The following is a 27,511-nucleotide window of genomic DNA, read 5'->3' as shown; positions in this document are numbered from 1 at the left end:
TGTTTAAATGCAACATGAAGTCTCTGTTTAAACTCTGACCACAGACCGTAAAAGTGTTGTCATTGTTATTGGTTCTTCAATGTTCAGAAATATTGACTGTTCTGTTATTTCTTATTGTAGCTGAGTGAGCTGTGACTTACATCTAAAATGAGTCTCTCTGGGGAGAGAGAGGAGGAGACCACTGCCTCTAAAATGAGTCTCTCTGGGGAGAGAGAGGAGGGGACCACTGCCTCTAAAATGACTCTCTCTGGGGAGAGAGAGGAGGAGGCCACTGCCTCTAAAACGAGTCTCTCTGGGGAGAGAGAGGAGGAGACCACTGCCTCTAAAATGAGTCTCTCTGGGGAGAGAGAGGAGGGGACCACTGCCTCTAAAATGACTCAAGACACCAGTTCTAAGAGGTAAGCGATTAATTGTAAATATATACAGTTCTCTTAAAGCTAGATTCCTTAACGGTGAAACCATCCGTTTGGGATGTTACAACAACAAAGATGTTACTACAAACAACAAACACAGTTTTCTTTCCCTCTCGGACATCGTTGCACACGCTGCCGGATGCTCTTCTCCCTCCGGTGTCAACAAATCACTGTTCATCAGATATGAGGAGTCAGAGAGTCAAATGTGGTCAACTCTGAATCAGTAGCGGTGCGTGGGTAAAATCACTGGGGGAGGCAGCCATATTAAAACCCATGTGTTGTGATCATTTCATTGTGTGCTCTATAACCTGTTAATTCATATGCCTTGACACAGTGATATATAGGACTAAAGGTCTAGACAATAAGACACTGTGATATATAGGACTAAAGGCTGAGACAATAAGACACAGTGATATATAGGACTAAAGGCTGAGACAATAAGACACAGTGATATATAGGACTAAAGGCCTAGACAATAAGACACTGTGATATATAGGACTAAAAGCTGAGACAATAAGACACTGTGATATATAGGACTAAAGGCCTAGACAATAAGACACTGTGATATATAGGACTAAAGGCTGAGACAATAAGACACAGTGATATACAGGACTAAAGGCCTAGACAATAAGACACCGTGATATATAGGACTAAAGGCTGAGACAATAAGACACTGTGATATATAGGACTAAACGCCTACACATTAAGACACAGTGATATATAGGACTAAAGGTCTAGACAATAAGACACAGTGATATATAGGACTAAAGCCTGAGACAATAAGACACAGTGATATATAGGACTAAAGGCTGAGACAATAAGACACTGTGATATATAGGACTAAAGCCTGAGACAATAAGAAACAGTGATATATAGGACTAAAGGCCTAGACAATAAGACACTGTGATATATAGGACTAAAGGCCTAGACAATAAGACACAGTGATATATAGGACTAAAGGCCTAGACAATAAGACACAGTGATATATAGGACTAAAGGCTGAGACAATAAGACACTGTGGCAGAAAAAATTCAACCACACCTTTGTTTTATCACAAAACCGGATAGAAACCTCTGTCCAGTGAAGTCCACAAAGCATATTGCATGTAACAAACAGGTACATGACCTACAGCATGGTCAAGGTAATGTTTCTGACATTTTCTGACCACTGAACAACTATTGATTTAGAACCACAGAGAGTTACAGCAAGTCACAAAGAAAACAGGAGCTGCTTCCACTGTTCCAACACCAGTTCAACCAAAAATAATTTAGTCCAATCAACATAAGCTAAATATGATGTGGCTGTGTGTGTGGAAGTAGAAAGATAATGTTGACTCACCCTACTTGTAAAGAAACACAAATGCCATCCTCCTGTCTTTCATGTTGACAAAACAGTCTATCACTCTGTCACACAGTACCCACTTTAATGAATGAATGGTTGGATCAGAATCGCCGTTATAATCATTAGCCATTACGGAGATTTAAGTAAAACCACAAGTCCAAATCCCTATCTCCATCCATGGCTAATTTAGGAAAGGGCAAGATTTACCTAGCTGGCAAGCAAGCCACAACGAGGTGCAACAATTAAAGTTCTTCTGTCAATGAAATATGCTCTCAATGGGATTTGATAGGAGTGAAGCCAAATCCAAACTGGCTTCCCTTGACACTGTTTTTTTGTGAGCCAGGACCATTCACAGTTAAGCTCACTCAGTTTAGCTCAGGGGTGTCAAACTCAAATACCCAGTGGGCCAAAATGTAAAACCTGAACAAAGTTGCGGGCCAACATTGAACAAATTAACCTTTTAATATGGACCCAAACAAGTTTTGCTTTAACATTGAATATGGAACAAGCATCGCTTATTACCATACAATATATAATTTAATAGTGGAGACATGCAAAATCGAATTTCAAATGAAAAAACACATCAATGGCATTCATTTATTAAATAAATAAAATTTAAATAAAAATCGTATGCCTCTTTTCTATTTGCAGCCTTCTGATTTAAATACCAAAATAAACTTTTTCCACTGGCTAATAATTTTACAAATAAAATGATAATAAATCAATCAACCATTCAAGCCCATGCCTTGTAGCAAGAAAAAGTGCACAAAGAAAACGTTAATTATTGCACACTGATCTAATCTGATGTGCCCAAGCCAGATACCTGGCATCTCTTCTTGGATGCTAGTTCATCAATGTCTGGGCTCAGGCTCTGAGCTGAAGAAATCCTCAGTATCGAGCGAAGGTGTTCATCAGTCAGACGTCTCCTGTGAGTTGTTTTGGTCATCTTCATCGAGGAGAAAAGTTGCTCGCTGTCACGTCCTGACCAGCAGATGGAGCTGTTGTTGTAGTTTTGGGGTCAGGACGTGGCAGTCTTGTGTGTGTGATTGTTCTGTGTTGGTCTTGTGACTCCTGATCAGGAACAGCTGGGGATCGTTGTTCCTGATTGGGAGTCATATATGTAGGAGTATGTTTGTCACTTGGTTTTGTGGGTAGTTGTTTTTGCACTGCGTGTTGTGTGCCTGCAAAACTGTTCCTGTCTGATATATTGTTTGAATTGTTAAGTGGATGCTCTACTCCTTTATTTTAACTAAAGATGAGTATTCACATACCTGCTGCGCCTTGGTCCATTTTTACAGAAGACAGCCGTTACAGAACTACCCACCACCAAAGGACCATGCAGCGGAGAAGAGGAGAGAGGCAAGTGAGGGAGGAATGTTGGAGGCAGCCCCAAGAATTTTTTAGGGGGGGGCACAAGGGCTATTTGGCGGGGCGAGATTACAGCCCCAGGCCAGCTCCCCGTACCCTTGTAGGGCAGACTGGACAGGTCCCGTGCTTTGGGGTTGGGGCTGTGGTGAGGCCTGGGATTTTCAGGCCGGTAGGCAAGGTACCAGCGCCCCGCATGTGTCAGGGCGAAGTAGGCATCGAGCCGGAACGGGTGATGCCAACCCTGCGCTCAAGACCGCCAGTGCGCCCTTTCGGTCCGGTGTTTCCCGCCAGACGCACTAGCATGGAGGTGCGTGTCTCCAGGCTGGTACGTCCAATACCTGCCCCACGCATCAGGAGTCAACAGTCGTGATCAGAGCTGCCCGCCAGTCAACAGTCACCAGAGCTGCCCGCCAGTCAACAGTCACCAGAGCTGCCCGCCAGTCAACAGTCACCAGAGTTGCCCGCCAGTCAACAGTCGTCAGAGTTGCCCGCCAGTCAACAGTCGTCGGAGCTGCCCGCCAGTCAACAGTCGTCGGAGCTGCCCGCCAGTCAACAGTCGTCGGAGCTGCCCGCCAGTCAACAGTCGTCGGAGCTGCCCGCCAGTCAACAGTTGTCGGAGCTGCCCGCCAGTCAACAGTCGTCGGAGCTGCCCGCCAGTCAACAGTCGTCGGAGCTGCCCGCCAGTCAACAGTCGCCGGAGTGGCCGGACTGCGCTGAACTGCCGGAGTGGCCGGACTGCCCTGAACTGCCGGAGTGGCCGGACTGCCCTGAACTGCCGGAGTGGCCGGACTGCCCTGAACTGCCGGAGTGGCCGGACTGCCCTGAACTGCCGGAGTGGCCGGACTGCCCTGTTCTGCCGGAGTGGCCGGACTGCCCTGTTCTGCCGGAGTGGCCGGACTGCCCTGTTCTGCCGGAGTGGCCGGACTGCCCTGTTCTGCCGGAGTGGCCGGACTGCCCTGTTCTGCCGGAGTGGCCGGACTGCCCTGTTCTGCCAGAGTGGCCGGACTGCCCTGTTCTGCCAGAGTGGCCGGACTGCCCTGTTCTGCCAGAGTGGCCGGACTGCCCTGTTCTGCCAGAGTGGCCGGACTGCCCTGTTCTGCCAGAGTGGCCGGACTGCCCTGTTCTGCCAGAGTGGCCGGACTGCCCTGTTCTGCCAGAGTGGCCAGACTGCCCGGTTCTGCCAGAGGTGCCCGCCTGCCCTGATCTGCCAGGGTGCCCGGCCTGTCAGGATCAGCCCGAGTGGTCCTCCTGCCCTCCGGTCCAGCCCGAGTGGTCCTCCTGCCCTCCGGTCCAGCCCGAGTGGTCCTCCTGCCCTCCGGTCCAGCCCGAGTGGTCCTCCTGCCCTCCGGCCCAGCCCGAGTGGCCCGCATGCCTTCCGGCCCAGCCCGAGTGGCCCGCATGCCTTCCGGCCCAGCCCGAGTGGCCCGCATGCCTTCCGACCCAGCCCGAGTGGCCCGCATGCCTTCCGGCCCAGCCCGAGTGGCCCGCATGCCCCCCGGCCCAGCCCGAGGGGCCCTCCTGCTCTCCGGCCCAGCCCGAGGGGCCCTCCTGCTCTCCGGCCCAGCCCGAGGGGCCCTCCTGCTCCCCGGCCCAGCCCGAGGGGCCCTCCTGCTCCCCGGCCCAGCCCGAGGGGCCCTCCTGCCCCCCGGCCCAGCCCGAGGGGCCCTCCTGCCCCCCGGCCCAGCCCGAGGGGCCCTCCTGTCCCCCGGCCCAGCCCGAGGGGCCCTCCTGTCCTCCGGCCCGGCTCGAGGGGTCCGTCTGCCTGGCGCAGCTATCGGCTCCACCGAAGTGGGCGACGCCGAGGGTGGAGCAGGGTCCACGTCCTGCACCGGAGCCACCTCCAGGATAGGTGGGTTGGGGAGGGAGGGTGTAGCACAGTGCCGTCGTTGACGGCAGCCACCCTCCCTTCCCTCCCTTATTGTTTAGGGGTTATTGTTTATGGGTTTTGTTGGGGATTTTGTTTGTTGGTGTTTTTTCGTTGTTAGGTGCATTCCGGGGTCTGCACCTTGAGGGGGGGGTACTGTCACGTCCTGACCAGCAGATGGAGCTGTTGTTGTAGTTTTGGGGTCAGGACGTGGCAGTCTTGTGTGTGTGATTGTTCTGTGTTGGTCTTGTGACTCCTGATCAGGAACAGCTGGGTATCGTTGTTCCTGATTGGGAGTCATATATGTAGGAGTATGTTTGTCACTTGGTTTTGTGGGTAGTTGTTTTTGCACTGCGTGTTGTGTGCCTGCAAAACTGTTCCTGTCTGATATATTGTTTGAATTGTTAAGTGGATGCTCTACTCCTTTATTTTAACTAAAGATGAGTATTCACATACCTGCTGCGCCTTGGTCCATTTTTACAGAAGACAGCCGTTACACTCGCATAGATAAGTGCTGCCGAACATGGAGAGCATCTGAGCAGCTTGGGTGCGGAGCTGAGGCATTGTGTCAGGGATGAACCGTGGAAACTGTGCGGCGCCCACAGCATCATACTTTGACTTCAGCGTGTCGTTGCACTGGAGTTCAATCAGCTCCATTTGGATGTTGGTTGGTGCATTTTCCACATCAACTGCGAAAGGATTACTAAGCAGTTCAAACCTACATTTCTGGACATCGAAGTCGGCAAATCGCCGGCTAAACTCAGCGGAGAGAACACTGAGTTTTTCAGCAAACTGTGCGCATGGGAACACGGCGGTAGAGATCTGCGCTTTTATGGTTTGGCAGCAGGGAAAATGGCAAGGGTTTCCTTGCAGCATCTGATTCTCCCACAGGCACAGTTTAGTTTTAAAGGCCCTCACTGCAGCGTACATGTCTGTGATGATGCGCCCCCGCCCCTGAAGCTGCAGGTTCAGCGCATCGAGATGGCTCGAGATGTCACAGAGAAAGGCCAGCTCACACAGAAACTTTTGCTCCCGGAGCTCTGCTGTATCCTTCCCTTTGGTTTCCAGGAATTGACATATTTCCTCACGCAGCTCGAAACATCTGTTCAGTACTTTTCCTCTGCTTAGCCATCTCACCTCTGTGTGATACGGCACGTCTGCGTATTCCGAACCACACTCCTCTAGAATTTTTTTTAACTGGCGGTGATTCAGACCTTTGGCTCTTATAAAGTTAACTACCTGTGTTACTGTGGTCATAACATGTTCCATCTTTAGGGCTTTGGCACACAGTGATTCCTGATGTATGATGCAGTGGTAAACAGTTAGCTCACCTGCACAGTTCTCTTCCCGCATCTTCTCCCAAACCATGCCCACCAGTCCACTCTTTTTACCGCACATCGCTGGCACACCATCTGTCGTTAATCCAACGAGTTTATCCCACGGCAGCTTTATTTCAGTTACACATTTGGAAACCTCCTCAAAGATTTCCTTTCCTGTGGTTGTGCCATGCATTGATTTGAATCCCAATAGCTCCTCCGTAACACACAGATTTGAGTCCACTCCACGGATGAAGACTGACAGCTGAGCAGTATCAGATGCGTCGCAGCTCTCATCCACAGCGAGGGAGAACGCAACGAAATCTTTTCCCTTTTCCATCAGCTGGTCATACAGATTGGTGGCAAGATCACATGTGCGATCAGCTACTGTGTTCCTGCTCAGGCTCACGTTTGAAAATGCTTGCTTTTTCTCTGGGCATACGAGGTCACAAACTTTCATCATGCACTTTTTCACGAACTCTCCCTCATTAAAGGGCCGGGCTGATTTTGCGATCTCTGCTGCCACTATATAACTAGCCTTTACAGCAGCCCCACTTTGTGATGTGGCTTTTTTTAACATATTCTGTTGTGAAACCAAACTTCTTTTCATCTCCTCTACTTTCTGGCTCCTTTGAGTCATGTCCAGGTCCTTGTATTTGTCATGGTGTTTCGTTTCATAGTGTCGTCTAATGTTGTACTCCTTACTTACAGCCACGTTGACTCCACAAACAAGACAAACAGGTTTGTCTTTTACATATGTAAACAGATATTCTGCCTCCCAATTGTCCAGAAAGCTCCTGTTTTCTGCCTTTCTTTTCGCCATTTTTGGGAAGGGATAGCGCGCTGACAGTTGTAGCGTCTATGTTGCTATGACTACTGTCACAGAGGAGAGGGCGTTTCTGGGTCCTGTCCTGATTGGCGCGCGAAAACAACAGCAGAGCATTATGGGATTCGTAGTATTAGCGGTGAATGCGCTGTATAATACAGGCGGGCCAGCTCTAGTAGTAATTTGGTATTGTCTCGCGGGCCAAATATAATTACCCCGTGGGCCAAATTTGGCCCGCGGGCCAGAGTTTGACACCCATGGTTTAGCTCAACGCTGATTGGCTAATTTTTTTATACTTTTTTTGTCAAGGAATGCCAGATGCTCTCTGGCTTCCCTTGTCTTCAATGCTACAGAGTACACAGTGGCAGAATACCTGACCACCGCGACTGACCCAAAATTAAGAAAAGCTTTGACTATGTACAGACTCAGTGAGCATGGCCTTGCTATTGAGAGGCTGCAATAGGCAGACCTGGCTCTCAAGTGAAAACAGGCTTTGTGCACACTGCCCCCAAAATGAGGTGGAAACTGAGCTGCCCTTCCTAACCTGCCAAATGTATGACCATATTAGAGACACATATTTCCCTCAGATTACAAAAACCCACAAAGAATTCCAAAACAAATCCAATTTTGATGAACTTCCATATCTACTGGGTGAAATACCACAGTGTGCCATCACAGCAGCAATATTTGTGACCTGTTGCCACAAGAAAAGGTCAACCAGTGAAGAACAAACACCATTGTAAATACAACCCATATTCATGTTTATTTATTTTCTCTTTTGTACATTAACCATTTGTACATTGTTATAACACTGTACATAGCCATAATATGACATTTAAAATGTCTATTCCTTTGAAACGTGTGAGTGTAATGTTTACTGTTCATTTTTTATTGATTATTTCACTTTTGTTTATTATCTATTTCACTTGCTTTGGCAATGTAAACATATGTTTCCCATGCCAATAAAGCCCCTTGAATTGAATTGAATAGATGTCCTACATGTATAGAGACAGAGGGGGCGCTGTTTCACTCACTCAGATGCTTTCTCCTCTGAGATACATTCAGCCTCTTGTGAATTGAAGGAACATTATGAAACGCAGAGAGACGAAAGATGAATGGTTTTATGTTTTGTATTTTTTTTGGCATCCATAAATACCTGCCACTGCTCTGAGTTCAACTCGAGATACCCAGTACCACGAGTGGCTCATCTTTTAGCCAGGTACATCTCTATGGCAACGAATCCTTCAGAACTAACCTAAGTGTTACACTACGAAGCAAGCTACAGCTACATCTACTCAGGCATTTATAAATCTAGCCAGCTTCAGTTAGCCAGTTTCAGTTAGCCAGCTTCCATTAGCCAGCTTCCGTTAGCCCGCTTCAGTTAGACCGCTTCAGTTAGCCAGCTTCAGTTAGCGTCACATTCCAGGTCAGGCTTCATCCATAATACGACGGTGGAAATTGCTCACCCGCCTGCCACTATTAAAGCCAATTTCTGCTTGATCTGGCAATGTGGTATACGGTTCAGAGGATCAGCCAGAAGAGGACTGGCCACCCCTCACAGCCTGGTTCCTCTCTAGGTTTCTTCCTAGGTTCTGGCCTTTCTAGGGAGTTTTTCCTAGCCACCGGGCTTCTACACCTGCATTACTTGCTGTTTGGGGTTTTAGGCTGGGTTTTTGTACAGCACTTTGAGATATCAGCTGATGTAAGAAGGGCTTTATAAATACATTTGATTTGATCAGTTAAGCAATTGTGGAACCTCCATAGGCTTGGAGGCCAAATTGAGCTTTGTACGGCGATGCCATGCGCCTCCCAAATGTTGCAACAAATGCGGAGGGCTCCGTATAGCTCCGCATTGACATGATTGGTTGATGGTAGGTGGGGGCGGGAGGTTTAAACTTCCTGATCAACAGCTCTGCTCTACTCAGCAAAGTGAAGAAGTATGAATGCCCTGACTTCTGGTCAATGCAGACTGCGGATTGACCATGCAGAGCCTTTTCACTCTAGCAGGCTTTTAACTGCTCGTGAATGAGGCACATTGCTAGTCCAACACCGAACACTTCGTTGAGATAATGCTGAAATATCAAATCCATGAGTCAGTAACACATTTTCATTTGTGCCGAAATTACAATCAAAGAAAAGTTATCTTGCAAGTTCAGCAGACTATGTTGTGAAATAGGTTTTTAGAAGTTCCTCCTTTATTTTATTACTTAGCGTTAATACCGACTTCGGATGCTTTGCATTCATAAGCACACCAATCTGTTTAACAGCTTGTTGCATTGTGGCTGTAAACATATCATCCATAGAAGGTTTTGGTAGGCTGTCATTATAAATAAGAATTTGTTATTTTTTTATTAATTTTTTATTTCACCTTTATTTAACCAGGTAGGCAAGTTGAGAACAAGTTCTCATTTACAACGGCGACCTGGCCAAGACAATGCAAAGCAGATCGACACATACAACAACACAGAGTTACACATGGAATAAACAAACATACAGTCAATAATACAGTAGAAAAAGGCTATATACAGTGTGCAAAAGAGATAGGATAACGGGGTTAAGGCAATAAATAGGCCATGGTGGCGAAGTAATTACAATATAGCAATTAAACACTGGAATGGTAGTTTGCAGAAGATGAATGTGCAAGTAGAGATACTGGGGTGCAAAAGGAGCAAGATAAATAAATAAATACAGTATGGGGATGAGGTAGTTGGATGGGCTATTTACAGATGGGCTATGTACAGGTGCAGTGATCTGTGAGCTGCTCTGACAGCTGGTGCTTATTAAAGCTAGTGAGGGAGATATGTCTCCAGCTTCAGTGATCTTTGCAGTTCGTTCCAGTCATTGGCAGCAGAGAACTGGAAGGAAAGGCTGCCAAAGGAGGAATTGGCTTTGAGGGTGACCAGTGAGATATACTTGCTGGAGCGCGTGCTACGGTTGGGTGCTGCTATGGTGACCAGTGAGCTGAGATAAGGCGGGGCTTTACCTAGCAAAGACTTGTAGATGACCTGGAGCCAGTGGGTTTGGCGACGAGTATGAAGCGAGGGCCAGCCAACGAGAGCGTACAGGTCGCAATGGTAAAATCAAATCAAATCAAATTTATTTGTCACATACACATGGTTAGCAGGTGTTAATGCAAGTGTAGCGAAATGCTTGTGCTTCTAGTTCCGACCATGGTGGGTAGTATATGGGTCTTTGGTGACAAAACGGATGGCACTGTGATAGACTGTATCCAATTTGTTGAGTAGAGTGTTGGAGGCTATTTTGTAAATGACATCGCCGAAGTCGAGGATCGGTAGGATGTTCAGTTTTACGAGGGTATGTTTGGCAGCATGAGTGAAGGATGCTTTGTTGTGAAATAGGAAGCCGATTCTAGATTTAATTTTGGATTGGAGATGCTTAATGTGAGTCTGGAAGGAGAGTTTACAGTCTAACCAGACACCTAGGTATTTGTAGTTGTCCACATATTCTAAGTCAGAACCGTCCAGAGTACTGATGCTGGATGGGCGGGCAGGTGCGGGCAGCGATTGGTTGAAGAGCATGCATTTAGTTTTACTTGCATTTAAGAGCAGTTGGAGGCCACGGAAGGAGAGTTGTATGACATTGAAGCTCGTCTGGAGGTTTGTTAACTTCTCTAGGGCCAGTGCGACGATTTCGTCCCACCTACGTAACAGCCAGTGGAATCCCGTGGCACGTTATTCAAATACCTTAGAAATGCTATTACTTCAATTTCTCAAACATATGACTATTTTACACCATTTCAAAGACAAGACTCTCGTTAATCTAACCACACTGTCCGATTTCAAAAAGGCTTTACAACGAAAGCAAAACATTAGATTATGTCAGCAGAGTACCCAGCCAGAAATAATCAGACACCCATTTTTCAAGCTAGCATATAATGTCACATAAACCCAAACCACAGCTAAATGCAGCACTAACTTTTGATGATCTTCATCAGATGACAATCTTAGGACATTATGTTATACAATACATGCATGTTTTGTTCAATCAAGTTCATATTTATATCAAAAACCAGCTTTTTACATTAGCATGTGATGTTCAGAACTAGCATACCCCCCGCAAACTTCTGGTGAATTTACTAAATTACTCACGATAAACGTTCACAAAAAACATAACAATTATTTTAAGAATTATAGATACAGAACTCCTCTATGCACTCGCTATGTCCGATTTTAAAATAGCTTTTCGGTGAAAGCACATTTTGCAATATTCTAAGTAGATAGCCCGGCATCACAGGGCTAGCTATTGAGACACCCACCAAGTTTAGCCCTCACCAAAGTCAGATTTACTATAAGAAAAATGTTATTACCTTTGCTGTTCTTCGTCAGAATGCACTCCCAGGACTTCTACTTCAATAACAAATGTTGGTTTGGTTCAAAATAATCCATAGTTATATCCAAATAGCGGCGTTTTGTTCGTGCGTTCAAGACACTATCCGAAAGGGTAAAGAAGGGTGACGCGCCCGACGCGTTTCGTGACAAAAAAAATCTAAATATCCCATTACCGTACTTCGAAGCATGTCAACCGCTGTTTAAAATCAATTTTTATGCCATTTTTCTCGTAAAAAAGCGATAATATTCCGACCGGGAATCTGTGTTTTAGTACAAAGAGAGAGAAAATAAAAACATGGGGTCGCCTCGTGCACGCGCCTCAGTCTGATTGTCCTCTGATAGACCACTTACCAAAGGCGCTAATGTTTTTCAGCCAGGGGCTGGAATTACATCATTCAGCTTTTTCCCGGGTTCTGAGAGCCTATGGGAGCCGTAGGAAGTGTCACGTTACAGCAAAGATCCTCAGTTTTCAATAAAGAGAGTCAAGAAGAACAAGAACTTGTCAGACAGGCCACTTCCTGTAAGGAATCTTCTCAGGTTTTTGCCTGCCATATGAGTTCTGTTATACTCACAGACACCATTCAAACAGTTTTAGAAACTTTAGGGTGTTTTCTATCCAAAGCCAATAATTATATGCATATTCTAGTTTCTGGGCAGTAGTAATAACCAGATTAAATCGGGTACGTTTTTTATCCGGCCGTGTAAATACTGCCCCCTAGCCCTAACAGGTTAACACAGTGTCCAAGGAAGGGCCAGAAGTATATAGAATGGTGTCGTCTGCGTAGAGGTGGATCAGGGAATCACCAGCAGCAAGAGCGACATCATTGATGTATACAGAGAAGAGAGTTGGCCCGAGAATTAAACCCTGTGGCACCCCCATAGAGATTGCCAGAGGTCCGGACAACAGGCCCTCCGATTTGACACATTGAACTCTATCAGAGAAGTAGTTGGTGAGCCAGGCGAGGCAGTCATTTGAGAAACCAAGGCTGTTGAGTCTGCCGATAAGAATGTGGTGATTGACAGAGTCGAAAGCCTTGGCCAGGTCGATGAATACGGCTGCACAGTAATGTCTCTTATCGATGGCGGTTATGATATCGTTTAGGACCTTGAGCGTGGCTGAGGTGCACCCATGACCAGCTCTGAAACCAGATTGCATAGCGGAGAAGGTATAGTGGTGTTCGAAATGGTTGGTAATCTGTTTGTTAACTTGGCTTTCGAAGACGTTAGAAAGGCAGGGTAGGATAGGATAGATATAGGTCTGTAGCAGTTTGGGTCTAGAGTGTCACCCCCTTTGAAGAGGGCAATGTTCGCGGAAGCTTTCCAATCTTTGGGAATCTCAGATGATTTGAAAGAGAGGTTGAACAGGCTAGTAATAGGGGTTGCAACAATTTCGGCAGATAGTTTTAGAGAGGGTCCAGATTGTCTAGCTCGGCTGATTTGTAGGGGTCCAGATTTTGCAGCTCATTCAGAACATCAGCTATCTGGATTTGGGTGAAGGAGAAATGGGGGAGGCTTGGGCGAGTTGCTGTGGGGGGGTGCAGTGCAGTTGGCCGGGGTAGCGGTAGCCAGGTGGAAAGCATGGCCATTGACCGCAGACCCATTACCGATGCAGGCAATAAGGCAGTGATCGCTGAGATCTTGGTTGAAAACAGCAGAGGTGTATTTGGAGGGCAAGTTGTTTAGGATGATATCTATGAGGGTGCCCGTGTTTACAGATTTGGGGTTGCAACTGGTAGGTTCATTGATAATTTGTGTGAGATTGAGGGCATCAAGCTTAGATTGTAGGATGGCCGGGGTGTTAAGCATGTCCCAGTTTGGTCACCTAGCAGCACGAGCTCTGAAGATAGATGGGGGGCAATCAGTTCACATATGGTGTCCAGAGCACAGCTGGGGGCAGAGGGTGGTCTATAGCAAGCGGCAACAGTGAGAGACTTGTTTCTGGAAAGGTGGATTTTTAAAAGTAGGAACTCGAATTGTTTGGGTACAGACCTGGATAGTAAGACAGAACTCTGCAGGCTATCTCTGCAGTAGATTGCAACACCGCTGACTTGCCTGACTTGCCTAGTTAAATAAAGGTTAAATACAAAAATAAAGGCTCTGCATGGTCAATCTGACGTCTGCATTTGCCGTGCAGCATTTTACGGTGATACGGCCTCTGCAGAAGTCAGGGCGTTCATACTTCCTGTTCTTCGAGGAGCAGTGCAGAGCTGTTTTCAAGGAAGTGAGTTTGTGTTTATACAGTACCTCCCGCCCCCACCTACCTTCAACCAATCATGTCAATGTATTAATCATATAGCTCTGCAATCTTTAAATCGGTTATCTTCCTCAAATGAAGGGGAGGATGACCAAATCTGTGTGAGAGGAAGGGTATCTGATTTCATTGGTCCTCAACTAGTGGCTCAGACACTTCATTCAGGATAAGTGGACTTAGCTCTGAGTTAACCGGCCTAAATGAAGAGTTTGGGGTTCGACTAGCCATGTGCAACACACAGTTATAAGACTACTACACTTAGCAGCGGGAGTATACACCATCATAGTATGGATGAAGCCGGACCTGGAATGTGAAGCTAACTGAAGCTGGCTAGCTAACTGAAGATGGATAGCTAACTGAAGATGGCTAGCTAACTGAAGATGGATAGCTAACTGAAGATGGCTAGCTAACTGAAGCTGGCTAGCTAACTGAAGATGGCTAGCTAACTGAAGATGGATAGCTAACTGAAGATGGCTAGCTAACTGAAGCTGGCTAGCTAACTGAAGATGGCTAGCTAACTGAAGATGGCTAGCTAACTGAAGATGGCTAGCTAACTGAAGATGGATAGCTAACAGGAAGCTGGATAGCTAACTGAAGCTGGATAGCTAACTGAAGCTGGATAGCTAACTGAAGATGGCTAGCTAACTGAAAATGGCTAGGTAACTGAAGATGGCTAGCTAACTGAAGATGGCTAGCTTTATAAAAGACAGAGTAGAAACCACTCAGTGCTGCTGTTTTCCCAATTGTGGATTCATTTAAAAAGAAACATCAGTAATTATACAGTAGAAGGTCCATTATACAGTTGTTAAAATGAAGTTGATGAGATATTGATGAGGTGATCTGTCTCCCTGTTTTGTTCAGTGTCCAGAAGCCCAAAGCAGAGTTACCTACAACCAGCCTGCTATCAATGAAGAGTGATCAGCCACCTGCTTTCAGCCAGGAACCATTACCAGATGACAATAAGGAAGTGGAGAGTTTGGACAGTGAAGATGCATTAAAGATCACACACAACCTTCTGGACAGAAGAAGTAAGACTGTGTTTCATACAATATTACAAAGAACAGTACAAAGGCCTATATAAAACACACACACAAAGTTATGAGTCCCAACTCTCATTGTTTTCCTACAGGTCAAACTCTGCTGACAGTCCAACAAGACATTAAGGCTAAACTGAAACACAAGTATCAACACATATCTGAAGGAATTGGACACCATGGAAACCAAAGTCTGTTCAAGGACATCTACACAGAGCTCTACATCACAGAGGGTGGAAGTGGAGGGCTCAATAATGAACATGAGGTTAGACAGATAGAGATGGCATCCAAGAAACAAACCACACAAGAGACACCAATCAAATGCAATGACATCTTCAAGCCTTTACCTGGACAAGACAAACCTATCAGAACTGTGCTGACAAAAGGAATCGCTGGTGTTGGAAAAACAGTCTCTGTGCAGAAGGTCCTCCTTGACTGGGCAGAGGGAAAAGCAAATCAGGACGTTCATTTCATGTTTCCTCTTCCTTTCCGTGATCTGAACCTGAAAAAGGACCAATACAGTCTGATGCAACTTCTTTCCCACTACTTCCCAGAGCTGAAAGAGATTGACAGCATTGAAGATGGTGAAACCAAAACTGTTTTCATTTTTGATGGTCTGGATGAGTGTCGACTTCCTCTAGAATTCAAAAACAATGAGAAGTGCTGTGATGTCATGAAGCCAACCTCAGTGGACGTGCTGCTGACAAACCTCCTCGAGGGGAATCTGCTTCCCTCTGCTCTCGTCTGGATAACCTCACGGCCTGCAGCAGCCAATCAGATCCCTGCTGAGTGTATTGACCAGGTGACAGAGGTACGAGGGTTCAATGATCCACAGAAGGACAAGTACTTCAGGAAGAAAATCCCAGATCAGAATCTGGCCAATGAAATCATCAAACACATGAAGACATCAAGGAGCCTCCACATCATGTGCCACATGCTTCTGTTGGATATCAGCCACTGTCCTTGAGATGATACTGAAAGAGGCAGAGAAGGATGAAGTCCCCAAAACTCTGACCCAGATGTACTCACACTTCATTCTCATCCAAATCATTGTGAAGAATAAGAAGTACAACAAAGCAACAGAGACAAACCCAAAGGAACTGTCTCAGTCAGACAAAGAGATGATCCTGAAACTGGGAAAGCTGGCTTTCCAACAGCTGCAGAAGGGCAACCTGATCTTCTATGAGGAGGACCTGAGAGAGTGTGGCCTTGATGTCACAGAGGCATCAGTGTACTCAGCATTGTGTACAGAGATCTTTAAAGAAGAATCTGGGCTGTACCAAGACAAGGTCTACAGCTTTGTGCATCTGAGCATTCAGGAGTTTCTAGCAGCAGTGCATGCTTTAGAATCATGTCTGGACAAGAAGGAAAATGTTTTCTCCCCCACTAGTGATGAAGAGAAGCAGTCAATACAGTTGTCTGACTTACACAGGAGAGCAGTGGACCAGGCCTTGAAGAGTGAGAATGGACACCTGGACCTGTTCCTCCGCTTCCTTCTGGGTCTCTCACTGGAGTCCAATCAGAATCTAACACAGACAGGAAGTACAACACAGACCAATGAGGAAACAGTTAACAGAACAGTCAGGTACCTTTCAGACAAGATCAAAAGGGAATCTTCACCAGAAAGGATCATCAACTTGTTCCACTGTCTGAATGAACTTGGTTCTAACTCTCTAGTTGAAGACATGCAGACCTCCCTGCGATCAGGAACTCTTTCAGAAACAAGACTAAAACCTGACCAATGTTCAGCCCTGGCCTACCTGTTACTGATGTCAGAGGAGGTGCTGGAGGAGTTTGACCTGAAGACATACAACACAACAAAGGAAGGTTATCAGAGGTTGCTGCCGGTAGTGAAAACCTGCAAAAGAGCACTGTAAGTTATGTTATTGAGTTGATGTTTACAGTATCATTATAATGAAGGATTTGTATATCTAACAGATTATCTACTCTCTCTAGCTTGGATCGCTGTAAACTCACATATGAATCCTGTGAGACTCTGACCTCAGCTCTGCAGACACCAAACTCCCCCCTGAGAGAACTGGACCTCAGCAACAATGACCTGGGAGACAGAGGAGTGGAGCTGCTCTGTGTTGGACTAACCAGTCCACTCCGCAACATACAGACACTAGTGTGAGTTAAATATCTTCAGTATGAGTTATTATGTGGATGTTTTAAACATGTGTTAATCATGTGCTCTTCTGCCCTCTAGTCTAGGTCAGTGTGGTCTGACAGAGGGTTGCTGTTCAGATCTGGCCTCAGTCCTGAGTTCACCCAACTCACAACTGAAACAACTGGAGCTGAGAGACAATGACCTGCAGGACTCAGGAGTTACACTGCTGTCTGCTGGACTGGAGGATCCAGACTGTAAACTACACACACTGGGGTAAGTACAGCTGTTTCAGTCAGGTCTTTACTGAGCTGAGTTACACTGCTGTCTGCTGGACTGGAGGATCCAGACTGTAAACTACACACACTGGGGTAAGTACAGCTGTTTCAGTCAGGTCTGTACTGAACTGAGCTTAGTAAAACAAATACTCTGAAAATCTGATGTTTCATGACAATGTTTGTGTCATGGACAAATGTATGGGTGTCCTACAAGATGATTGACACCAGTACACCAACCTAGACAGCTGTTGTGTGTCTCTCTGTAGGCTGTCTGGCTGTCTGGTCACAGAGGAGGGCTGTGCTGCTCTGTCTTCAGCTCTGAGGTCCAACCCCTCCCACCTGAAAGAGCTTGACCTGAGCTACAATCACCCAGGAGACTCTGCAGGGGGACTGCTTTCAGCTGCTCTGGTGGATCCCACATATAAACTGATGAAGCTGAAGTAAGTCAGAATAGATGTCCTAATAGTGTGAGCAGTGGTTGTGTCATATGTAGTGTAGTAGGGTCAGTAACATGAGGACATGATGGTAGAATTAAGGGGAAATTTACTCAGCAGGCTGAGCACTCCAACACAGCATACATCATCACCACATGAATACTCTTCTTCTGCATCTCTGATATCCTGGTGGAATTGTACTCTGTTCTGTATGCAGTAGGTAGGATAGAATACCTGTATGTCTCTAGTAATGAATTGTACTCTGTTCTGTATGCAGTAGGTAGGATAGAATACCTGTATGTCTCTAGTAATGAATTGTACTCCGTTCTGTATGCAGTAGGTAGGATAGAATACCTGTATGTCTCTAGTAATGAACTTGGATAGTGCACCAGAACACAACAATATGGTTTAAATGTTGACTGCTTTATTAGGTCTTTGTCAGTCAATAACCTGTTTCTCCTACAGTGTGGATCATGGTGGAGAGTGCAGACTGAAATCAGGGCTGAGGAAGTGTAAGTCTCTTCAATCCTAATTAACTACATATTCAGAACTATAGTAACATAGTAACTAATCAATACTTGTTCTGTTCCTACAAAACAACATTTTATATGAAGATGTGGTTTGATTAAACTCTCCTTTTGTCTACAGATGCCTGTCATCTCACCCTGGACCCAAATACAGTAAACCCAAACCTGATACTGTCTGAGGGGAACAGGAAGGTGACATGGGTGAAAGAGAATCAGCATTATGAAGACCATCCAGACAGATTTGACTATCATCCCCAAGTTCTCTGCAGAGAAGGCTTATCTGGATCTCGTTGTTACTGGGAGGTGGAGAGGGATGGTACCGAGGCTATCATTGGTGTGGTGTACAGAGGACTGAAGAGGAAGGGAAAGGAGGATGACTGTAGGATTGGAGCCAATAAGAAGTCCTTGAGTTTATTCTGCTATGATAGAGGTTATGAATTGAAAGTATTTTTCCATGCTAGAGTCTGGAGATCCATCTCTGGTCCTGTTTCTAAGAGAGTTGGAGTGTATCTGGACTGGCCAGCTGGTACTTTGTCCTTCTATAGTGTGTCCTCCTCTGGTACACTGACACACCTTTACACAGAACACACCACATTCACTGAACCCCTCTATCCTGGGTTTGGGTTTAGGTTTTACTCCTCCTCAGTGACCCAGTGTCAGATAGATGGCCAAGACATTCAGAGGTGAGTCATAGCAATGTTTTATCATTTGTTTTCCTCTGGAATCATTCCTACAATTAGATTAGTAGTGGTGCTGTGTTTTAATGTGTTCTGTTGGACCTACAGACAGTTAGATTAGTAGTGGTGGTGTGTTTTAATGTGTTCTGTTGGACCTACAGACAGTTAGATTAGTAGTAGTGGTGTGTTTTAATGTGTTCTGTTGGACCTACAGACAGTTAGATTAGTAGTAGTGGTGTGTTTTAATGTGTTCTGTTGGACCTACAGACAGTTAGATTAGTAGTTGTGGTGTGTTTTAATGTGTTCTGTTGGACCTACAGACAGTTAGATTAGTAGTAGTGGTGTGTTTTAATGTGTTCTGTTGGACCTATAGACAGATTAGTCGTAGTGGTGTGTTTTAATGTGTTCTGTTGGATGTACCGATGTCCAGTTATCTCTCCTCTCTGTAATGTAATTCTCTCTCGAACCACTAGAGGGCATCAGAACCTGTTAAATAGAACGTCCTCTCTGTAATGTCATTCTCTCTCTAACCACTAGAGGGCATCAGAACCTGTTAAATAGAACGTCCTCTCTGTAATGTCATTCTCTCTCGAACCACTAGAGGGCATCAGAACCTGTTAAATAGAACAACCTCTCTGTAGTGTCATTCTCTCTCTAACCACTAGAGGGCATCAGAACCTGGTAAATAGAACAGCCTCTCTGTAATGTCATTCTCTCTCTAACCACTAGAGGGCATCAGAACCTGTTGAATAGAACAGCCTCTCTGTAATGTCATTCTCTCTCTAACCACTAGAGGGCATCAGAACCTGGTAAATAGAACAGCCTCTCTGTAATGTCATTCTCTCTCTAACCACTAGAGGGCATCAGAACCTGTTGAATAGAACAGCCTCTCTGTAATGTCATTCTCTCTCTAACCACTAGAGGGCATCAGAACCTGTTAAATAGAACAGCCTCTCTGTAATGTCATTCTCTCTCTAATCACTACCTGGGGGTATGTAACTCATGATACCTGGTGACTTCACACCTCTAAGGGCTTTCCTCAAGATATGCAATGTCACCTGTCGGTATTGCCTATATGAAAGTTGACATAGTGGGTTATGTCACATTTAGGCAATGCGCCCTACATAGGGAGTTGTTCTCTCACCCCTTATAAACTTGTTGTATGTCTTATGAAGACTGTATGCATGCTATATAAAGCCTTTATAAGTTGTATTTAGTTTAATCACAGTCTATCCTTCTGCTTTACCAACACCAGAGACCATGGTGGAGAGAGTTGTATCAAGCCTGGACCTGAGAACACCAGAGACCATGGTGGAGAGAGTTGTATCAAGCCTGGACCTGAGAACACCAGAGACCATGGTGGAGAGAGTTGTATCAAGCCTGGACCTGAGAACACCAGAGACCATGGTGGAGAGAGTTGGATCAAGCCTGGACCTGAGAACACCAGAGACCATGGTGGAGAGAGTTGTATCAAGCCTGGACCTGAGGACACCAGAGACCATGGTGGAGAGAGTTGTATCAAGCCTGGACCTGAGAACACCAGAGACCATGGTGGAGAGAGTTGGATCAAGCCTGGACCTGAGAACACCAGAGACCATGGTAGAGAGAGTTGTATCAAGCCTGGACCTGAGGACACCAGAGACCATGGTGGAGAGAGTTGGATCAAGCCTGGACCTGAGAACACCAGACACCATGGTGGAGGGAGTTGGATCAAGCCTGGACCTGAGAACACCAGATACCATGGTGGAGAGAGTTGGATCAGGCCTGGACCTGAGAAATGTGAGTTAACTGATAATTGTTTTCTATTTGGTCAAAACAAGCTTAAAGGTAGAGTCAGCAATATGACGTAGATGCACAAAGTAAACAGCATTGTGGGTCAATTTCAATCCCGTGACTACCACTCTGTAAGAGAGTGAAGAGAACCCTTGCACATGGGCAGATACTGTGTGTGACTGTGAGAGAGAGAGAAGTCAGGCATCTTGCTCATCACAATATCTGTGGTGCTGCTCGTACATCATCATTTAGCTGACTCCAACTTTAAGCTCTCATCATAGGATCTACCAGAAATCAGACCCCAACATCTACAAAACATGGACCAGAACGATGTTGTTTCCTGCTTCCACAAACATTAATTAATATAATGCTAATGTCAGATTATGATATGCTAATGAGTGTACATTCTGAGACTGTTGCTCACTTATATATTCATTTTTATTAAAAGTCTAATGAATAATTATTAATTCATTATTCCATGAGATTGTCCATTTTAAGTAACAACTACTTTTGACTTCAGGGATTCCTCAGAGCTGTAAGACTTGTGACCATGTTGAGGTAAGTCATAATGTCAATTGTTACTTTTACATAACTGTAGGAGTCAGGCACAGTCTCAAAGCCAGGTGTGTACTGACCAACCATTCTTACTGGGATATAGACAGTCCTGTGTTCTGCTTGTAGTCATGCAGGATTTTACCTGTTGTCATATTTTGTCATTAGACAGTTTCATTGATAAATCCCCAGCATTCCATGTAACGTTGAATAAATACATTTGATTAGTTACTTTCGTTAATGGGCCAGTTACCCAGACACAGATTAAGTCTAGTCTTGGACCTTAAAGAACTTTCTATTGAAACTTCCATTGAGCATGCTTTTTAGTCCAGCACTAGACTCAATCTGTGTCCAGGAAACAGGCCCCATATGTATTACTGACATGCTTGTCCTTGTTCAGGACTCCACACACTGGCTTCAGATTGAACCCTTGACTTCCACTGTCCAGGGAGTGACAATGTTCAGGTAAAATAACTACTTTTAACATTTCATTCCACTTGCTAGAGTATTTCCCCATTACCTTTGGGAGTAGTCTTCTAATCCAACATCTCCATTTGACCATTGACCCTCTCTACCATATCTTGTTGTTGCCCTCAGACACAGGACACCCAAAGGGAGTTATGAGTGCACAGTGTCTGGGCTCCGCTGGCTGTGTGAGAGAGATGTCATTCTGAAGTATCACTTCAGGAACTGGGAACCCTACAGTCACCTTCTGAAAGACATGCAGTACACACAAGGTGGTCCATTGCTGGACATCACTATGGAGTTAGGTGAACTGGAGGAAGTTCATCTGCCACACTTTGTCTGTTTAGGTAAAACCATATAGAAATAGTATTCAGAAAGACATTTTCATGTAACTGAGTTTCACTTCCTGAATGAATGAATGAACTATTCTGGGAGTTTGAGTTTACTGTGATCTGGTACTGCATATTCTTTGTGTTTTAGTTGGATTAATAATACAATATTTGTCTTTCTGTCTCCTTTTTATTGTGTTGATCAGGGACCAACCCTTCCCTGAGGAATGAGATGAAGATTCTTCATGTAGAGGAACATGGAGTGTCTTTAGAGGAAGTGCATGAGGTTACCAGATTCCATGCTAAAATTCTCCATCCCAAGTTCTCACTTATCTCTGTTATACTGAGATTACTGTCTTTGAACATAGATGTCCACTGTGACGTGGTCCTCTATATGGCAGTAAAAAGGTCAACAGTCATTTCGAGGCTGTACCTGCTCCTCAGAAACTCCAGTCAGAAAGAGGTGAGGCACTTTCACTGAAGTGACAACAGTATGTTGAAACTTACTGAAGGAAAGCTGATAGTTTGTTGAAAATCTCTAGATTACAAAGACAACATGCAGCTCTGTGAGAAATCTATTTTTGTCTCATTCATTTGAAGAGCCAGTAGACAGCACTCCTCCCTCTGGTCGAAGGAGAACCCAATGCCCCTGGGCAGTGATGGGGACATTGCCCTGTGTAGGGTGCTGTCTTTCAGATGGGATGTTAAATGGGTGTCCTCTCCATGGTCACTAAAGATCCCATGGCACTTATCATAAGAGTAGGGGTGTTAACCCGGTGTCCTGGCTCAACTCCCAATTTGGCCCTCATACTATCATGGCTACCTAATCATCCCCAGCTTCCAATTGGCTCATTTATCCCCTCTCCTCTTCCCTGTAACTTTTCCCCAGGTTGTTGCTGTAAAAGAGAATCTCTTCTCAGTCAACTTACCTGGTACACCTTTAAAATATTATCCTGGTAAAATTGGGATAGTAGAACAATAGTCTACACATTTTTTTGTTGACAAAAATGGATTGCATGTTGTGTGAATTACGAGACTACATTGTTCTGACTGACTACTACATTGCTCATTTTGTAGGCTGTTCAGGAACGGGAGAAAGATCAGGTGTCCAAAGGATTTTCAGAATTCGTCCTGTCAAGTCCAAACGGGCCCTTAAAGCTGAACAGTTTGTTTGCATTCAAGAATCCCCACTCCACTTCCATCAATCCAGAGGTGCAGTTTTAGCAGGCTGAGGACATGAATCTGTCATATTGTATATGAATAACTGGAATATCATTCTACTTCACTATTTCTTTCTTTCTATCTCTTGTCTGTTGTCTCAATCGTTGCACCATATGGCCTCCTACAGAAGATTCAGCTGTTACCTGCAGACACCACACCAAGCTGTTGTCAGATGATTATGGGAAACACAGGGGTTGACATTGAGATGGAATTAATCGGGGAAGATGAGAGGACAGTATGGAAATCAGTGGTATCAAAAGGTAAGAAATACTGTACATGAACAGTATGTCAATCATCAATGTCCTTTTCTAACAGATGCTTTTAAAATGTTTTATGATATTTTCTATTGTTTGTCTTTCAGATGTATACAGCAAAGACTCTCATCCAACATGTAAGCTTGTTTTTGTGGATGAGGTTTATAAAACGGGTTACAGAGCTAACATCTCTTCAAGTTGTGATGAAGGACACTGAAGGTCTTCATGAGTCATGTTCAGTGGGGTGATGAAGGTCTTCATGAGTCATGTTCAGTGGGGTGTAATGATATAAAACATTCAGACAGAAATACAGAGCCTTATCTGCGTCACATTTTGTTTAACAGTGGGATTAAAAGGGATTTCATTGTCATTTCTTGACGACAATCTACACAAAATACTCTAATGTCAAAGAATATATACATTTAGATTGATAGAAATGAAATGCCTAAAATAGTCGTTCCATAAGTATTCAGCCCCCCGAGTCAATACTTAGAAACACCTTTGGCAGCGATTACAGCTGGGAGTCTTTCTGGGTGAGTCTCTAAGGGCTTTCCACACCTGGATTGTACAATATTAGCCCATTATTATTTTCATAATTCTTCAAGCTCTGTCAAGATGTTGGAGATCATGGCTAGACAGCCATTTAAGTCTTTCCATAGATTTACAAGCAGATTTAAGTCAGAACTGTAACTTGGCCACTCAGGAACATTCAATGTCTTCTTGGTAAGCAGCTCAAGTGTAGATTTGGCCTTGTTATGTAGGTTATTGTTCTGTTGAAAGGTGAATTCCTCTCCCAGTGTCTTGGTTTTCCTCTAGGATTTTGCCTATTCTTAGCTCCATTCCATTTATTTTTTATCCTGAAAAACTCCCCAGTATTTGCTGATGACAAACATACCCATACTATGATGCAGCCACCAACATGCTTGAAAATAAGGAGGCAGTTACTCAGTGATGTGTTGGATTTGCCCCAAACATGAGGCTTTGCATTTAGGCCAAAAAGTGTCTTCCTTTGTAGATGTTTTTAACAGTATTACTTTAGTACCTTGTTGCATATAAGATGCATGTTTTGGAATATTTATATTCTGTATATTTGTATTCTTCTTTTCACTCTGTCCTTTAAGTCGTTATTATGGAGTCACTACAATGTTGTTGATCCATCCTCAGTTTTCTCCCGTCACAGACGTTGAACTCTGGAACTGTTTTAAATTCACCAGTGTCCTGATGGTGACGTCCCTGAGCAGTTTCCTTCCTGTCCTGCAACTCAGTTCAGAAGGACGACTATCTTTGATGTGTCTGGGTGGTTTAATATGTAATCCACAGCATAATTATTAAATGTCTGATTTTGTTATTGTTACCCATCTACCAATCACTGCCCTTCTTCATGAGGCTTTCAAAAACATCCCTGGTCTTTGTATATAGTTGAATCTGTGCTTGAAATGCAATACTTCCAGATATTGTATGTATGGGGAACATGTCCACTTTGACATTACAGAGTATTTTCAGTAGATTGATGACAAAACATTACAACTAAATCCATTTTAATCCCACTATGTAACACAATAGAGAAATACAAGGGGTATGAACACTTTTGCAAGGCTCTGTATGTTATGTAGAATAGACAATCGTGTCAGCCAGGGTAGGTGTCAATTCCAAATAAGTCAGTCAATTCAGGAAGTGAACTGAAATTCCAATTCAATAACTGGAAAAGGGCATCTACTTTCAATGACTTCTCAATAAACGGAATAGTAATTTTATTTATTTTTTATTGACTGACTTCAATTGGAATTGACCACAACCCTGGAGTCAGCTCTATTCAATAAATGACTATCAGGGGAATGATAACTGGAGAGACTGCATGATGTAGAAACAGCTGCTGTTCACCCTAAAGACATATTCATTTAATTGATCCCCCCTTCAGCATTAATACTCATTGGGATTCCTGCTGAGGAGTTTCTTCAGAATCACAGGGCTATACTCATTCAGGGAGTCAAAAACACAATGCCAATAGCAGATGTTCTGCGGTCAAAGGGCATGATTGGTGATGAAGAGTACTCCAGAATAAAAGCTGAAACAACTGAACAGGACCGAATGAGAGAACTACTGAATGCAGTCCTCCCCAAAGGACCAGAAGTGACGGGAGCTTGTCTCAAAGCTCTCATTGAACATGAACACCATCTTGTTAAGTACTTGAGTGAATCTAGGTAAGACCGTTTTCTTTTCTCCCTCCCTTGAATATGTGGAATGATTAAATATAGGTCAAATAAAAACATAGCTACCCAGATCAAAGAGAAAGTCTTTTTCAGACTGGAAGAATGTTTTTGTGTTGCTGTCTGTAATAAATGACTCTTATTATAGTTCTATCATAGGACCATCATCACATCATTATCTCAGGTGTATCATAGGACCATCATCACATCATTATCTCAGGTGTATCATAGAACCATCATCACATCATTATCTCAGGTGTATCATAGGACCATCATCACATCATTATCTCAGGTGTATCATAGGACCATCATCACATCATTATCTCAGGTGTATCATAGGACCATCATCACATCATTATCTCAGGTGTATCATAGGACCATCATCACATCATTATCTCAGGTGTATCATAGGATCATCATCACATCATTATCTCAGGTGTATCATAGGACTATCATCACATCATTATCTCAGGTGTATCATAGGACCATCATCACATAATTATCTCAGGTGTATCTCACTCCTCATTCTTCTGCATACTTTCTGACCTCTCTCTTCCCTTCTCCTCCATCCTCTGTCTTGTAGCACCTAATCTGAAGATGCTAAGGCTTGTCTCCTAGTCTGTGGACAAAGACACTTCTTCACCTAATCTGAAGATGCTGAGGCCTGTCTCCTAGTCTGTGGACAAAGACACTTCTTCACCTAATCTGAAGATGCTGAGGCCTGTCTCCTAGTCTGTGGACAAAGACACTTCTTCACCTAATCTGAAGATGCTGAGGCCTGTCTCCTAGTCTGTGGACAAAGACACTTCTTCACCTAATCTGAAGATGCTGAGGCCTGTCTCCTAGTCTGTGGACAAAGCCACTTCTTCACCTAATCTGAAGATGCTGAGGCCTGTCTCCTAGTCTGTGGACAAAGACACTTCTTCACCTAATCTGAAGATGCTGAGGCCTGTCTCCTGGTCTGTGGACAAAGACACTTAAATGATTGTAAGGGAAATGTTTATGTTTGTGCTATTCTTTTAACAAATGTCTGTGTTTTATTCATGTGCTGTTCTATAAACTAATTTGTGTATTCATCAAGTGGCTGACTGTACAAATCCTCACTATCAGTAGCTGTAATTTGGCAGTAAGCCCAGACGTTGTTTTGAGAACGAGATATCTCAGTTTCAAGGTCTCAGATTAGAGAGAAGAAGCCTGGTGAGGTGTTGGTCTGTCAAATGTTATGAACCAGTATTGGTCTGTCAAATGTTATGAACCAGTACTGGTCTGTTAAATGTTATGAACCAGTATTGGTCTGTCACATTGTCACGTCCTGGCCAGTATAAGGGTTAATTGTTATTGTAGTTTGGTCAGGACGTGGCAGAGGGTATTTGTTTTATGTGGTCCGGGGTGGTGTTTTGGTAAAAGGGTGTTTGATTTAGTATTTCCGGGTTTTTGGTTTATGGTCTATGTTTATGCATTTCTATGTGTAGTCTAGTAAGTGTGTTTCTATGTAGAGTTAATTGGGGTGGACTTCCAATTGATCTGGGTCTGACCAGGGAGAGATCCTGATTGACATGTGTACTATGGTACATTGAGTTGGGTCTGACCAGGGAGAGATCCTGATTGACATGTGTTCTATGGTGCATTGAGTTGGGTCTGACCAGGGAGAGATCCTGATTGGTTGGAACCTCTCCAGCTCACTGACAATAAACAATGATTCATTTCAGATTGACTTCGAGTGTCTCTGTGTGAAAGAATTTCCACAACATGATTTTGAAAACACAATTAAGGGAATGAACTGGAATGATGTCTTGTTCTATACAGATGGGGAGGCTGGTAGTCAGGCTAGTCAAAGATACACACCACCATGTTGACATCTTGACCAAAGACCTTCCTTAGATTCTTTATGGGATTACAACTCACTCTGTCTGAAGGAAGTGAGG

At 44.4% G+C, this 27,511-nt stretch overlaps 2 protein-coding genes and 1 pseudogene across 2 annotated transcripts in view; 1 reads left to right on the top strand and 2 right to left on the bottom strand.

The window, feature by feature from the left end:
• LOC123733061 (NACHT, LRR and PYD domains-containing protein 1 homolog) overlaps nucleotides 1–27,511 on the bottom strand; it is a 125,329-nt gene that overhangs the window by 81,779 nt on the left and 16,039 nt on the right. The gene's annotated exons all lie outside the window — the stretch shown is intronic.
• LOC106593304 (uncharacterized) lies at nucleotides 86–27,294 on the top strand. Its single transcript, XM_082978229.1, is given in 19 exon segments — nucleotides 86–398; nucleotides 14,590–14,756; nucleotides 14,858–15,698; nucleotides 15,700–16,635; nucleotides 16,719–16,892; nucleotides 16,972–17,145; nucleotides 17,414–17,587; nucleotides 18,047–18,093; nucleotides 18,230–18,791; nucleotides 20,041–20,564; nucleotides 21,079–21,116; nucleotides 21,511–21,575; nucleotides 21,708–21,922; nucleotides 22,111–22,367; nucleotides 22,982–23,116; nucleotides 23,253–23,385; nucleotides 23,487–23,516; nucleotides 25,298–25,580; nucleotides 26,170–27,294. Coding segments are annotated over 19 exon segments (5,013 nt in total). The 5' UTR covers nucleotides 86–147; the 3' UTR covers nucleotides 26,177–27,294.
• On the bottom strand, nucleotides 5,464–7,218 carry LOC145881465 (general transcription factor II-I repeat domain-containing protein 2 pseudogene; annotated as a pseudogene).

The sequence above is a fragment of the Salmo salar genome, chromosome 08 (assembly GCF_965601325.2).
Source record: "Salmo salar chromosome 08, fSalSal1, whole genome shotgun sequence".
NCBI classification, from domain to species: Eukaryota; Metazoa; Chordata; class Actinopteri; order Salmoniformes; family Salmonidae; genus Salmo; species Salmo salar.
This window is presented reverse-complemented; position numbering and strand designations above follow the sequence as displayed.